This window comes from Panthera uncia, chromosome B4 (assembly GCF_023721935.1).
Source record: "Panthera uncia isolate 11264 chromosome B4, Puncia_PCG_1.0, whole genome shotgun sequence".
NCBI classification, from domain to species: Eukaryota; Metazoa; Chordata; class Mammalia; order Carnivora; family Felidae; genus Panthera; species Panthera uncia.
This window is the reverse complement of record NC_064809.1, coordinates 116,962,703-116,977,051: the sequence shown is the minus strand read 5'-3', so window position 1 is coordinate 116,977,051 and position 14,349 is coordinate 116,962,703. Positions and strand designations below refer to the sequence as shown.

General features: G+C 36.6%; 1 protein-coding gene across 1 annotated transcript in view; it reads left to right on the top strand.

The window, feature by feature from the left end:
- Window positions 1–13,994, top strand: part of LOC125919902 (ankyrin repeat and sterile alpha motif domain-containing protein 1B-like) — a 234,025-nt gene extending 220,031 nt beyond the window's left edge. The window contains exon 7 of the mRNA XM_049626711.1: window positions 13,808–13,994. Within this exon, the coding sequence (XP_049482668.1) occupies window positions 13,808–13,825 (18 nt within the window). The 3' untranslated portion in view covers window positions 13,826–13,994. The remainder of the gene's footprint in view (window positions 1–13,807) is intronic.
- The last annotated feature ends 355 nt before the right edge of the window (window positions 13,995–14,349 follow it).

Here is a 14,349-nt window from a genome sequence, read left to right as displayed (position 1 = left end):
CATAATTTGGCTATTGTTGATAGCACTGCTATTAACATTGGGGTGCATGTACTCCTTCGAATCAGCATTTTTGTATCCTTTGGATAAACACCTAGTAATACAATTGCTGGATCATAGGGTAGTCTATTTTTAATTTTTTAGGAACATCCATACTGTTTTGCAGAGTGACTGCATCACTTTGCGTTGCCACTAACTGTGCAAAAGTGCTCCCCTTTCTCCACATCCTTGCCAACCTCTGTTGCTTCCTGAATTGTTAATTTTAGCCATTCTGATGTGCTGGCATCCATATATGGTAGGCAGTATGATTATTATCAAAATAATAAAGGTTATCAAATTATTTAAAAGTTAGATAAATATGAAATTTTATTCAAGATACAAACCATAAATGGTGAGAAATTATTTTCTTGGCTAAAATAGCACATCCTATTTCAGATAGCTTCTTTAATTCATTCCCTCAGAAAAGTTAAAAGAAGTTATGTATTAATTACTGCTTTTTTTCATAATTTACACAAGTATTATGAGTGAAATTGTATTCCCCCCCCTTCAAATTCTTACGTTGAAGTCCTAACCCCCAGGACCTCAGAATGTGACCGTATTTGAAGATAGGGTAGTAAAAGTGATAATTAATTTAAAACAAGGTCCTTAAGGTGGGACCTAACCCATTACCTCCAATGTCCTTATAAGAAAAGGAAATTAAGACACAGACATGTACAGAGGGAAGACCATGTGAAGACAAGGGAGAATACAACCATCTACAAGCCTCAGAAGAAAAACACTCTGCTGACACTTATTTCAGATGTCTAGTGTGAAGAAATGTGAGAAAATAAATTTCTGTTATTTAAGCCACACAGTCTGTGACACTTTGCTATGGCGGCCCCAGTAAACTAATACAAGTATCCTAGTAATTAAAACCTGATATTAATAAGGCCACAGTTATTATCTTCATGATCTCCTGCTATCATTGTGTTATAAGGCAAATTTTTAAGCCTCACTGATATAGATATATAGCTATATAAATATAGATATAAATCTGTAGAGCTATAGGCCTATATCGGTGAATACATAATTTTATATATTTTATATGTTAATTATGCATACTCTTCAGAAACAGAAGCATATGTAAAAGTAAGATATTATAGGTATTTATGATATTTAATAAATTAGTTTTATATAAAAAGTATTTCATAATTAAAAACCAATATTATTTCAATATAATTATAATTTACTTTGGCATTTCAAATAACATTTCTATGAAGAGGGCTAAAATGAATATAGTAGACTCCAGTAGGAAGATTAAATATCATTTTGCATGTAATTAGTAATGTATTTATTTCACAGGGCAAATTAATAAAGTAAAATTAATGTTAATCGGATTTTTAAACAGAGTTAAAGGTATTCTATATTTCACAGCTCTATCCTGCACAATATTCATCACTTTGCTCTTAGTACTTAACGAAAGAAATGACTCTTTAATTACCAAAATATATCATAAGTGAAGAATAAAATCTTTCCTGCAGCTCACTGTTTCCTTGGAGTATTTTAGAAATCCTTTTGTGTTCATCTGTTCATAAGAAACAAAGAATTGGGGCGCCTGGGTGGCGCAGTCGGTTAAGCGTCCGACTTCAGCCAGGTCACGATCTCGCGGTCCGTGAGTTCGAGCCCCGCGTCAGGCTCTGGGCTGATGGCTCGGAGCCTGGAGCCTGTTTCCGATTCTGTGTCTCCCTCTCTCTCTGCCCCCCCCCAGTTCATGCTCTGTCTCTCTCTGTCCCAAAAATAAATAAAAAACGTTGAAAAAAAAAATTTAAAAAAAAAAAAAAAGAAACAAAGAATTCATTCAATTAAGTTTCAAGCAGCAAGAAAAGCCTCTAATGGCTGATAAATATTTAGAAAAATGAGTGCAAAGGAAATGCCATCAGCATGACCTATAAAGTAGGGAGACATTTCAAAAGAAGCCAACTACAAAGAACCAGCCTTTTCTATTACTCATTGATAACTCCCAAGGATGATGGCAAATCAAAAAACCTTAGGAACCATATTTCTTCCATGTTTTGAAAATGTGAGGGAAAGAACAAACACTTAAAAACATCTTATTTTTTACAAATAAATTAGGCCAAAGACATCAAAATAGGTCAAAGAGAGACATTTCCTCATAGCCCTACAAAGGTTTTGTAGTTGAAGTAGAAACTTCAGAAACTATTTGAGGGAAGAAAAAAAACACAAGTACAAGACAAACAAGATCTTGTTTGTGAAGTTTTCACTCTAGCAAAAAGAAACAATAAAATCAGGTAAATAAATAGATGAGATCATTTCAGATAGGGATATGTGTCGGGAATCAAATAAACAGACTAGTGGACTGCAGCAAGATTAGAACAGTATTTCAGGTTGGGTTGTTAAGGGAATTCTCTTTAACAAGAGTGCATTTGACCTGAGTTCATAATGTTAACAAAACAGCCAGCCTTGCCAAGATTTGGAGGAAGAACATTCCAGGCAGAGGGCATAGCAATGTAAAGACCCTTAGATAGGAACAAGCATGACATTTTCAGTAACAAAAAGCAGGTCAAGGGACACCTGGATGGCTCAGTCAGTTAAGGGTCCAACTCTCAGTTTCGGCTCAGGTCATGATTTCATGGTTTCATGAGTTTGAGCCCCACATCAGCCTTTGCACTAACAGTGCGGAGCCTGCTTGGGATTCTCTCTCCCCCTCTCTCTTTCTAGTCCTCCCTCTCTCACACTGTCTCTGTCTCTCTCAAAGTAAATAAGTAAAACTTAAAAAAACTTTTTAACTAAAAAAATAAAATAAGGTCGATGTGGCTAGAGTTTGGTGGATATCAGGGACATAAGTACAGAGTAGTGGGCAGGAGCCAGATCATACAGTAGGTCTTGTCCATCAGTTTGAGACCATCTGTCTTGTAACCTGCCCCTGGCCCATGCTCCACAACTTCTGTGGCCTGATTTGATTATGCCATCCATCTGTCACTTCATATGTACTCTTTCCTATTGTTATCTTTTTACATGTAAACAGTATATTTTCCCAAACAAATTATAAGTTCTCTAACAGCAAGACTGAATGTTCTTATCTATAGATCCCACAGTGCTTTGTTGATAAGTTGTGTGTGTGTGTGTGTGAGTGTGTGTGTGTGAGAAAGAATATACACTATGTAGATAGTATATATACTAGTGGTTTAGAATTTAAACTGTAGAACCAAACTGCCTAGAATCACTTCCTGGATTTTATTACTTACTAGCTATGTGACTTCAGCAGGTTGATTTCTCAGTGGTTTGGTTTTCTCATCAATAAATGGGAGAACTGTACTGCCTCACAAGGTGGTTGTGAAGATTAAATAGGTTACCAGATTGCATAGCATGTAGAACATTTAAAGATGAAAGGTACAGTGATGAGATTAGAAACTACACCAGCAACAAACCAGCAATAGGACTGTGAACCAATAATTCAATACCTATGTGTATAATCTGATTATAGGTTGCATATATGCACCAGGAATTGTACGAAAATTTTCATATAAAACTGAAATTCCAAAGTCCATCAACAATAAATAGATAAATTGTGGTGGTGTTTGGGTGGCTCAGTTGGTTAAGCGTCCAACTTCAGCTCAGGTCATGATCTTGCAGTTTGTGAGTTTGACCCCACATTGAGCTCTGTGCTGACAGCTCAGAGCCTGGAGCCTGCTTCGGATTCTGTGTCTCCCTTTCTCTCTCTCTCTCTGCCCCTCCCCCATTCATACTCTGTCTCTCTCTCTCTCTCTCTCTTTCTCAAAAATAAACATTTAAAAAATATAGATAAATTGTGTATAGTCATAAGAAAGAATTCCACACAGCAATTTAAATGGACAAACTTAGCTAACCCACACAATATGAACTAAACTCAGGAATTTAATGTGGTGCCAAAAAAATTGCAAAAGAATATATACAAATATTCCATTTATGTTAATGTCTTACATTCAAAAATATACAAAACCTAACAACATATATTTAGGGAGACGAGCATATGTGATAACACTATCAAGAAAAACAAAAAGATAATAACAAAACTAGGAGAGTAGTTACCTTGATGAGAGAGGGAACGGGCTGGGATCAGGGAAGGACACATAGAAGACAGCAGGGATAATGATAATGTCCTTTTTCTTACACTGGTGGTGGGTACACAGGTGATCATTGTATCAGCAGTACTTTTGCTATTCAAAGGATGGTCTGCTGAGCAGAGAACATTGGCATCACCTAAGATTTTGTTAGAACTGCAGAAATGGTCCCACCCAGACTGCCTGAATCTGAATCTTCATTTTAACAAGAATCCAGGTGATTTGTTTGAGCATTAAAGTTTGAGAATCACCACTTTAAAATTTAAACTACATGAATTCCGTTAAGTCTTCTTTCGTATTTAATAAAAACTATTTTAAAGTATTCACTCATGTTGGATATCACTTACCAGTTATTTCAGCATCTAGATCTTTGAAATACAGTTTCTTCTTCTTAGAATTACTGCATGCAGTTCTCTATCAAAAATAAGTACAGTGATGCCTGCAGCAAAGTACTGTGGCTAGAGCCCAGTTCAGTACCCATCACAGAATAGCTGTTCAATTAATGATTGATGACTGATGATGATGTCATTTCATTTCAGATGTCCCTTCCTTTGGGGTACTCATTTCAATATCTCAGCTGATTGAAGTAGCCTCTTCTAATGAGATACACATATTATATTATCAAAATCAACTTCCTTAGATTATATTACACTTGACACTAACTGGATAAGACTTTTAATAATTATGATACAATAATTTCTACTCTTGTGCTGTCTATAGGAATTGTTTGGCCTAAGAGTATTTATAACAGACTAGGGACACAATATTTTTGGCCATAATGGAGTATCAAGGTCTGGACAACCCCCCATTATAAACTGGAGAAAATATATGAAGCACCTGTGTTCAGATACTGGCCTACAGGCAGTGTAGGACTATGATCTCTGAAAGAAGGGAAACATATGAAGTGATTTCTACAATTGCCCTTCAAAGTTGTTATGAACCATGTACATAAGGACCAGAAGAGCTTGGCTTCCTTGCTGACTCAGAAGACAGAGATAGAGTTTGGGGAGACTGAGGCTAGAGGGTTGCAGGACAGATACCTAGAAATAAAAGGCTGTGCAGAAAAAAGAGCTTCAAAAAATCTGCCAGGTAACATGCTCAGTATTAGGCCATACATGAATAGGGTTAAATTCCACAAGCCAGACAAAAAATTGAACCAGAGATTTGCAAGAACATTTCCCAGAATTTGTTCAGGGTGGGAAGACATTAGATCTCTGACCAGTCAGTGTGGAGAGTCTTCTATGATTACTTGGGACATTAAGTGGAGACCCCAAAAGGATCACTTGAATAGTAAGGCTGACTCAATCTAGAGAAAAGACTTCTCTTGCCCCACTCTGGCAGAGCTCTCAAAGGGATTTGAAGTAATTAAACTGATTAATACATAATTTAGCTGCCTACCAAGACAAAAATCAACATTTTTAAAAATTTTTTTTAACCTTTGTTTATTTTTGAGACAGAGAGAGACAGAGCATGAACAGGGGAGGAGCAGAGAGAGAGGGAGACACAGAATCTGAAACAGGCTCCAGGCTCTGAGCTGTCAGCACAGAGCCCGACGCAGGGCTCGAACTCACGGACTGTGAGATCATGACCTGAGCCGAAGTCGGACGCTTAACCGACCAAGCCACCCAGGCGCCCCAAAAATCAACATTTTTAAAGGAAGTCATAACCTAGACAACCAAGAATATAGCATTTTTAAGTTTATTTATTTTTGAGATGGGGGGAGGGGCAGAGAGATAGGGAGACACAGAATCTGAAGCAGCTCCAGGCTCTGAGCTATCAGCACAGCGCTGGACATGGGCCCCAAACCCATGAACCCTGAGATCATGACCTGAGCCGAAGTCAGATACTTAACTGACTGAGCCACCCAGGTGCCCCAAGAATATAGCATTTTTAATCTTTGGCATCCTACCAAAAATTACTATACAAGCCAAGAGGCAAGAAAATGTGGCAAATTACAACCAGGAGAAAAAAAAATCATCCAACAGAAACAGACCCAGAAATGACAGAGATGATGGAACTGGCATACAAGGATGTTAGAATATCTATTATCACTACATGCAAATATTTAAAGAGAAACATAACATGAGGAGAAAAATACAAGATTTTTTTTGTAATATCTTCACACACACCACCACCACCACCACCACCACCAAACCAGAGCATAATCAGATCACTAAAAATCTAAAAACATCTGGCGGGGAGGGGGGGTTGGTGGCAGAGGGGAACACATTACAGACAGAGGAACAAAGAAAGAATTCTGCAGGCTTCTGTCATAAATCATACAAACCAGAGAACAATGGAACAAATATCTTTAAAATTCTGAATGAATAAAAGTATAAATTTAAGTGCTATATCCAATAAGTATATCCTTCAAACTAAAAATGAAATGTTTTTAGGCAAACAAAATCTGAGATAATTCATTTCCAGCAGATTATGCTGTTACAAATGTTAAAGGTGTTTCTTTCTGTTAGAAAGAAAATGATACCAGAGACAATAAAACCTACACAAAACAAACAAAGTGTTGGAAATAGTAAACATAGAGTAAATATAAAATAATCTTTTCTCATTTTAAAAATTTACAAAAGAGATACTTGACAGTTTAAAGCAAAAATAATAACAATGTATCATGAGGTTTAACATACATAGAAGTAAAATGTATGATAGTAATAGCATGAAGGATGGGAGAATGGAATTATAATTATGGTAAAGGTTGTATGTACCACTTCAAGTGGTGTAATATTTGAAGATAGACTATAATAAGTTAAAAACACATATTGTAAACCTCAGGGCAACAATTAAAAATAAATAAACAAACAAAGAGGCATAGTTAATAAGTCAGTAGTAGAGATAACACGGAATACTAAAACAAATACTTCATTAATCAACAATAAGGCAGAAACTGAAGGTGAAAGGAACAAGAATAGATGAAATAAATAGAAAGCAAATACCAAGATAATAGATTTAAATTCAACTATATCAATAACTATATTAAGTGTAAATTAAAAGACAAATATTGGATTAAAACATTTTTAAAAAAACAATGCCCAGGACGCCTGGGTGGCTCAGTCGGTTGAGTGTCGACTTCAGCTCAGGTCATGATCTCACGGTCTGTGAGTTCGAGCCCCGCGTCAGGCTCTGTGATGACTGCTCGGAGCCTGGAGCCTGCTTTGGATTCTGTGTCTCCCTCTCTCTTTGCCCGTCCCCTGCTCATGCTCTGTCTCTCCCTCTCTGTCAAAAATAAAAAACATTAAAATATTAAAAAAAAAACAATGCCCAACTATATACTATGAAAAAAATTTTAAATATAAAGACATAGATCAAAACAAATTAGGCTCTATTTTTCCTTGTGTGGAAATTTAAGGTCTTTATTGATTTCTTTCCCATTTACCATAATGTATCCTGATATGATAAGCTCATCAGTTATAAAATATTAAATATTATTGTATCTATATTTATCTATCATCGCTCACCAGGTTCTTTCTTAAGCTACCAATAATGTCTATTGACTATATGCTCATGAAGTTTAAACTGTTATTTGTGATATCTCAATTTTAGTGATTTTAGGAATAAATCTATAAATGATTTTATTCCTATACTTAGATTCTACAATCTCTACTGACCTAGGATATCCATCAAGAATAGTATATTACTTTCCTCAAAGCAGAAGGGTTTTTTGTTCTTCTATGACAACCATTTTTTTTTGGGGGGGGGGGGTATCTGATCTGATGGTCTCAGCCCCTGTTTTATTTGATTTCTAAATGTGAAATCAGTTTGGCGATCACCTTTCTGAGTTTGCATTATAATATGTGGCATTTAAACATACAGAAAGTGAAGCTTACATTTTCATGTTCCACATGAATGGATAAATGCCTTCAGTTTTTTACAACTAAATTTAAACTTTCTGGAATCTTTGCCTTTAGGAATGTGCTAATCATATACCACAAAATGAATCTGACTTCTACAGAAAATAACTCAGCTAAAGATGCTATGTTCCATCTTTGCAGTGAAATGCAAATTTCTCAAAAGATTGAATGATATTTTCTTAATAAAATAATTTAGAATTTTACATTTTGGGCACAGAAAGCATACTAAAAATATTCACTGAGCTGCTGGAATTTTCAAGTATTAGAAATGATAATTTTCATTCACCTTAAATCTTTTCCTCTCAGAATTTTATTGTACAATAGTGAATACATACTATGAACAGCCAGTGATGCTCTTTTCCTTACATTATTTACTTTCATTGTATTATTGCCAGCTAAAGATGCTCATAAATGTTGACACATTTTCATTGATTGCTTGTTTGAGAAATGTTGGTATTTTCCTTTAACTTTCTTTGCTCACTTCCTTTCCATCCAACCTTGTCTTGACTTTGAAGCCATTTTTTACCTGACATGAAAAGAAAATACCTTAGCAGGTCTAATAGCTAACTACTTCAAGGCAAAACAAAAAAAATAAATAAATAAAAAGCCTTTAAATCCCAAACTACAAATGAACAACTTTTCCAATTGAGAAGCTTTATCAATTTAGACTCTGGTATTGTTTATAAAAATGAATATGATTTCATATTGCCTTTATGTGCTCCATTTTGACAATAAATGTTTTCCCAAGCTTTGTGCAATTTTTTTTAGTTTTTATTTAAATTCCAGTTAGTTAACATACAGTGTAATATTAGTTTCAGGTGTACAGTATAGTGATTCAACACTTCCATATATCACCCAGTGCTCATCACAAAATATGGATTCCTTAATCCCCATCACCTATTCAACCCATCCCCCTACCCACCTCCCTTCTGGTAACCATCAGTTGGTGCTCTATAGTTAAGAGTCTGTTTCTTCAATGGAATGGGAAAAGATATTTGCAAATGACATATCGGACAAAGGGCTAGCATCCAAAATCTATAAAGAGCTCACCAAACTCCACACCCGAAAAACAAATAACCCAGTGAAGAAATGGGCAGAAAACATGAATAGACACTTCTCTACTCTAAAGAAGACATCCGGATGGCCAACAGGCACATGAAAAGATGCTCAACATCGCTCCTCATCAGGGAAATACAAATCAAAACCACACTGAGATATCACCTCACACCAGTCAGAGTGGCCAAAATGAACAAATCAGGAGACTATAGATGCTGGAGAGGATGTGGAGAAACGGGAACCCTCTTGAACTGTTGGTGGGAATGCAAACTGGTGCAGCCACTCTGGAAAACAGTCTGGAGGTTCCTCAAAAAATTAAAAATAGACCTACCCTATGACCCAGCAGTAGCACTGCTAGGAATTTACCCAAGGGATACAGGAGTACTGATGCATAGGGGCACTTGTACCCCAATGTTTATAGCAGCACTCTCAACAATAGCCAAATTGTGGGAAAAGACTAAATGTCCATCAACTGATGAATGGATAAAGAAAATGTGGTTTATATACACAATGGAGTACTACGTGGAAATGAGAAAGAATGAAATATGGCTCTTTGTAGCAACGTGGACGGAACTGGAGAGTGTGATGCTAAGTGAAATAAGCCATACAGAGAAAGACAGATACCATATGTTTTCACTCTTATGTGGATCCTGAGAAACTTAACAGAAACTCATGGGGGAGGGGAAGGAAAAAAAATGAGGTTAGAGTGGGAGAGAGCCAAAGCATAAGAGACTCTTAAAAACTGAGAACAAACTGAGGGTTGATGGGGGGTGGGAGGGAGGGAAGGGTAAGTGATGGGCATTGAAGAGGGCATCTTTTGGGATGAGCACTGGGTGTTGTATGGAAACCAATTTGACAATAAATTTCATATATTAAAAAAAAAGAGTCTGTTTCTTGGTTTGACCCTCTCTTTCTTCCCCCCCACCCCCTTTGTTCATTTGTTTTGTTTCTTAGATTCCAAATATGTGTGAAATCATATGTTATTTCTCTTTCTCTGGCTGCCTATTTCTCTTAGCATTATGCTCTCTGGTTCCATCCATGTCATTGCAAATGGCAAGATTTCATTATTTTTTATGGCTGCATAATATTCCAATACACACACACACACACATACACACACACACACACACACACACTACGTCTTCTTTATCTATTCGTCAATCAAGGGACATATGGCCTGTTTCTGTAATTTGGCTATTGTAGGTAATGCTGCTATAAGCATAGGGGTGCATGTAGCCTTATGAATTAGTAATTTTGTATTCTTTGAATAAATACCTAGTAGTGTGATTGCTGGATCATAGAATAGTTCTATTTTTAACTTTTCAAGGACACTCCATATTGTTCTCAATAGTGCCCGCACCAGTTTGCATTCCCACCAACAGTGCAAGGTTTTTCTCCACATCCTCACCAACACCTATTGTTTCTTGTGTTGTTGATTTTAGCCATTCTGGCAGGTATGAGGTGATATCTCATTGTAGTTTTGATTTGTATTTCCCTGATGATAAGTGATGTTGAGCATCTTTTCATGCGCCCATTGGTCATCTGTATGTCTTCTTTGGAAAAATGTCTATACATGTCTTCTCTCCATTTTTTAATTGGATTGTTTTTCGGGTGTTCAGTTTTATAAGTTCTTCATGTATTTTGAATACTGACCCTTTATCAGATATGTCATTTGCAAATATCTTCTCCTATTCTGTAGGTTGCTTTTAGTTTCATGGATTCTTTCTTTCTCAGTGCAGAAGCTTTTTATTTTGATGTAGTCCCAGTAGTTTATTTTTGCTTTTGTTTTCCTTGCCTGAGGAGACATATCTAGAAAGAAGTTGCTAAGGCCAATGTCAAAAAAATTACTGCCTGTGTTCTCTTCTAGGATTTTTATGGTTTACTGTCTCACATTTATATCTTTCATCCATCTTGAGCTTATTTTTGTGTATGATTTAAGAAAGTTGTCCAGTTTCATTCTTCTGCATGTTGCTGTCCAGTTTTCCCAACATCATTTGTTGAAGAAACTGTCTTTTTTTCCATTGGATATTCTTTTCTGCTCTGTTGAATATTAATTGACATATAATTGTGTTTTCATTTCTAGGTTTTCTATTTTGTTCTATTGATCTATGTGTCTGTTTCTGTGACAGTACCATACTGTTTTGATTACTATAGCTTTGTAAAATAACTTGAAGTCTGGAATTGTGACTCCTCCATAAGCTTTGTGCATTTTTTAACTAGTGAAATTTTGTGGCATTTATATAAACTATGTTCTCCAATCTTTATTTAACAGAAATGTGTCTGCTGGACTGTGAGTTTTCTTTCTATAAGACTTTGTCACGGCGACTTCTCCTCTCCCAACACCTACAGTTTGGTGGTATTATTCAATCAGTATCTTTGTAATTGCAAAAGAAAAAGAGCACCTAGCCAGGCTCAATTTTAGTCCATTTCATACATGCTCTTCTTTGACTCAAAAACCCCTGCCTCGACAAGGTCCTTAAGATAATCTTTCACTAAAAAGGTTAGCCTAGGCATCATCTCTTTGTTGCATCTTCTGTAATAAAGTGAAAAAAATCAAGGAGACTCAAGTAACTCTTTTCCCAAGGACTTCCAGTTATATTTAGACTAGACTCAGCATGTCCAGTCCAAGAACTATGCTTCTGGGGAATGTCTCTCTGAATGCAGGCCTGCCCTGCTACAACCTTCACTACCCAGGTTACTGCTTTGGGAATAAGCTCCTCAGCTGGAATTAAACAGCACCCAATAATGTGATATGTTTAACATGTTGTTAACATGATGCAAATAACAGGTACATGGAGCATGTCAAATTTATTTCCTTCTTTTTCTCTTATAGCTTCAATTATTTTTCACTTTGGGCACATAGAAATTGGCTAATCCATATTCTTTTTTAAAGTGTCATTCGTTTCTACAAAGAAGCAATTGCCAGTGACATACTTTGGAAGTGGGTAGACTACTTAGCATGACCCCCAGTGCACACAGTTGGTGGACCTCCCTATCATTTGTGAAGCTTCTGTGTATAGGCTATGCCTCCATCTACAGGCACTAGGGGATCTGGCCCCTGTCTCCATTCTCTGCTCTCTCTGCTCCAACTACACTGACCATGCTATCCTGCAAATCACATTCAGCTTCCTCACCACAGTTCTGCCTCACTTTCCTCTCAACCTGGAATATTCTTTCTCCAAACAGTTATTGTTGATTCATTCACTTCATTCAGGTCTCTGTTCAAATACCACCTCCTCAGAGAGGCACGCTTGCTCACCCTACCTTAAGAAAATAGCACCCCCTATGACTTTATATACTTTCATAGACCTTTCCACTATATTACATATTTGGATCTTTGTTCTTCATCCGTCTCCCCCACTAGAAAGTAAGTTCCATGAGGGTAGAGACTTCATCTTGTGCACCATTATACTAGTGCCCAGAACACACTAGACATTCAGAAAATATTTGGTGCATGGAAGGCAGAAAAGAAAGCAAGCAGGAAGGCAGGGGAGGAGGAAGAGAGGGAAGGTAAAGAATGTTCAAGGTGGAATGTTGTCTAGTTCCTGTCACAGTCTGTCAGGGTGGCTGCTGGTTACACTCCATGGCTTCCTGAGCTATTTCATTTGGGATCAGCCTGTAAGACATACCTACATCTCCACCCTCATGAATTCCTGGGTGCTGAGTCTCCATGGAATTTTCTCCATGGTTTGTGTGCCATCCCCTACTATCTCTACAGGATGCTACTTCATGGTGTTTTTAAAGAAGAATTTGCCTTTTTATACTATTTATAATATTTCTCTTTCAGTTCAACCATTCCAGAAGCTTCTATAGTGGGCTTGGGTCTTGGGAGACAAAGTGAGAATTATAACACTTAATACTTGTTAAGTATTTATTATGGGGCAAGCACTGATTTAAGCACTTTGCAAGTATTAACTCATTTAATTAATCCTATGAAGTACCATTATTTTCATATTACAGTTGAATAAACTGAGGTCAAGAAGGGTTGGATAACTTTCCCCAATCATCCAGTTTTTGAACATGGGTAATGTAGCTCTAAGGCCCACATTCTTAACAGTTATCCATACTGATGTAACACAAGTAGCACTGAGCTGGGATTTAGAAGACATAGATGCTTGCCCTTCCTCTGTGATCGTAGACAATATTCTTAACTTTTCTCAGTTAATAACTCAGAGTTAAGGTATACTCTCCTCACCTATAAAATCAAAAGGTTGGACTACACAGTCTATAAATGCTCTCCATCTCCAACATTTCATAACAGGCTTACAGTGAGTTGTTTCAACAAAAATATTGTGTTTAGGTATGTTCTATGCTGCTCATATCACCTTCTGTGGCTCTTACCATCTATGTGACAGCATCATAAAATAAAAAAACATAATCTGGGTTCAAAGCATAGCTTTGCCACATCTCAACTGTGCAGCTTTCAGTAACTTATTTGACTCTTCTGAATCTGTTTTTTTTGTTTGCTTTTTGTTTTTTTTTTTTCTAAAATGAATCTAATATTACCCACCTTACAAGATTTTCCCAAGGATTTAAAGAGAGCGAAGTATGTAAACATGGCTGGTAAACATTAAGTACACAATAGAAGTTAATCTCCCCCTCACTTTTGCTCTATCTATACAAGTCTTGGATGTTTTGCACGGATGTCTGTCTATCAAACAAAAGAAATGAGTGCCAAGAAATTTTGATATCTGTTTTAAATTTTTATTTGTGACCAGACATTTGCTTTATAAAATAAAACAATAAAATTCAGGTTCCCCATAATTTTCAATTTTACTTTGTTTTCTGTAGATGCTGAAAATGACATAAACTTCATTAGGATCACCAGAGGAGGTTACAAGAAACACCTAGGCTGCATTTGGGGAGCAGATGATATTAAAAGACGCTTGTATCAAGCTAAATACCAGCCTTCTTATTACGTAGCATTAAAGGGATTTCTTGGCACATCCAGACTTCCATTTCTAATAATATTGTGTTTCGTATTTGTTTTGATCTCCTTCTGGCAGCCAGAATACCATTTTTTGAAGTACCATCCTGTTACACAAATGCACAGCTTAGTAAAATGTAAGAGGAAGTGGGCTCAGAAGCCCTTGGTTTCTTCTTAGCTTTACCACTTAACAGCTATGTGCAGTTGAGCAGTGTTCTCAACTTCTCTGAGCCTCTGATTCTTTATTTGATAAATGAGAATCATAATACAGTCAACATGACCAGGTTGTTATGAAGCTTAAATGAGATAATGTATGGGCTTGAAACAGAGTAGCCACTTGATGAAAACTGCTCAAATCTGATTCAGGAACACAGACGGGATCATTCATTCTCCAGCCTAATTAAAT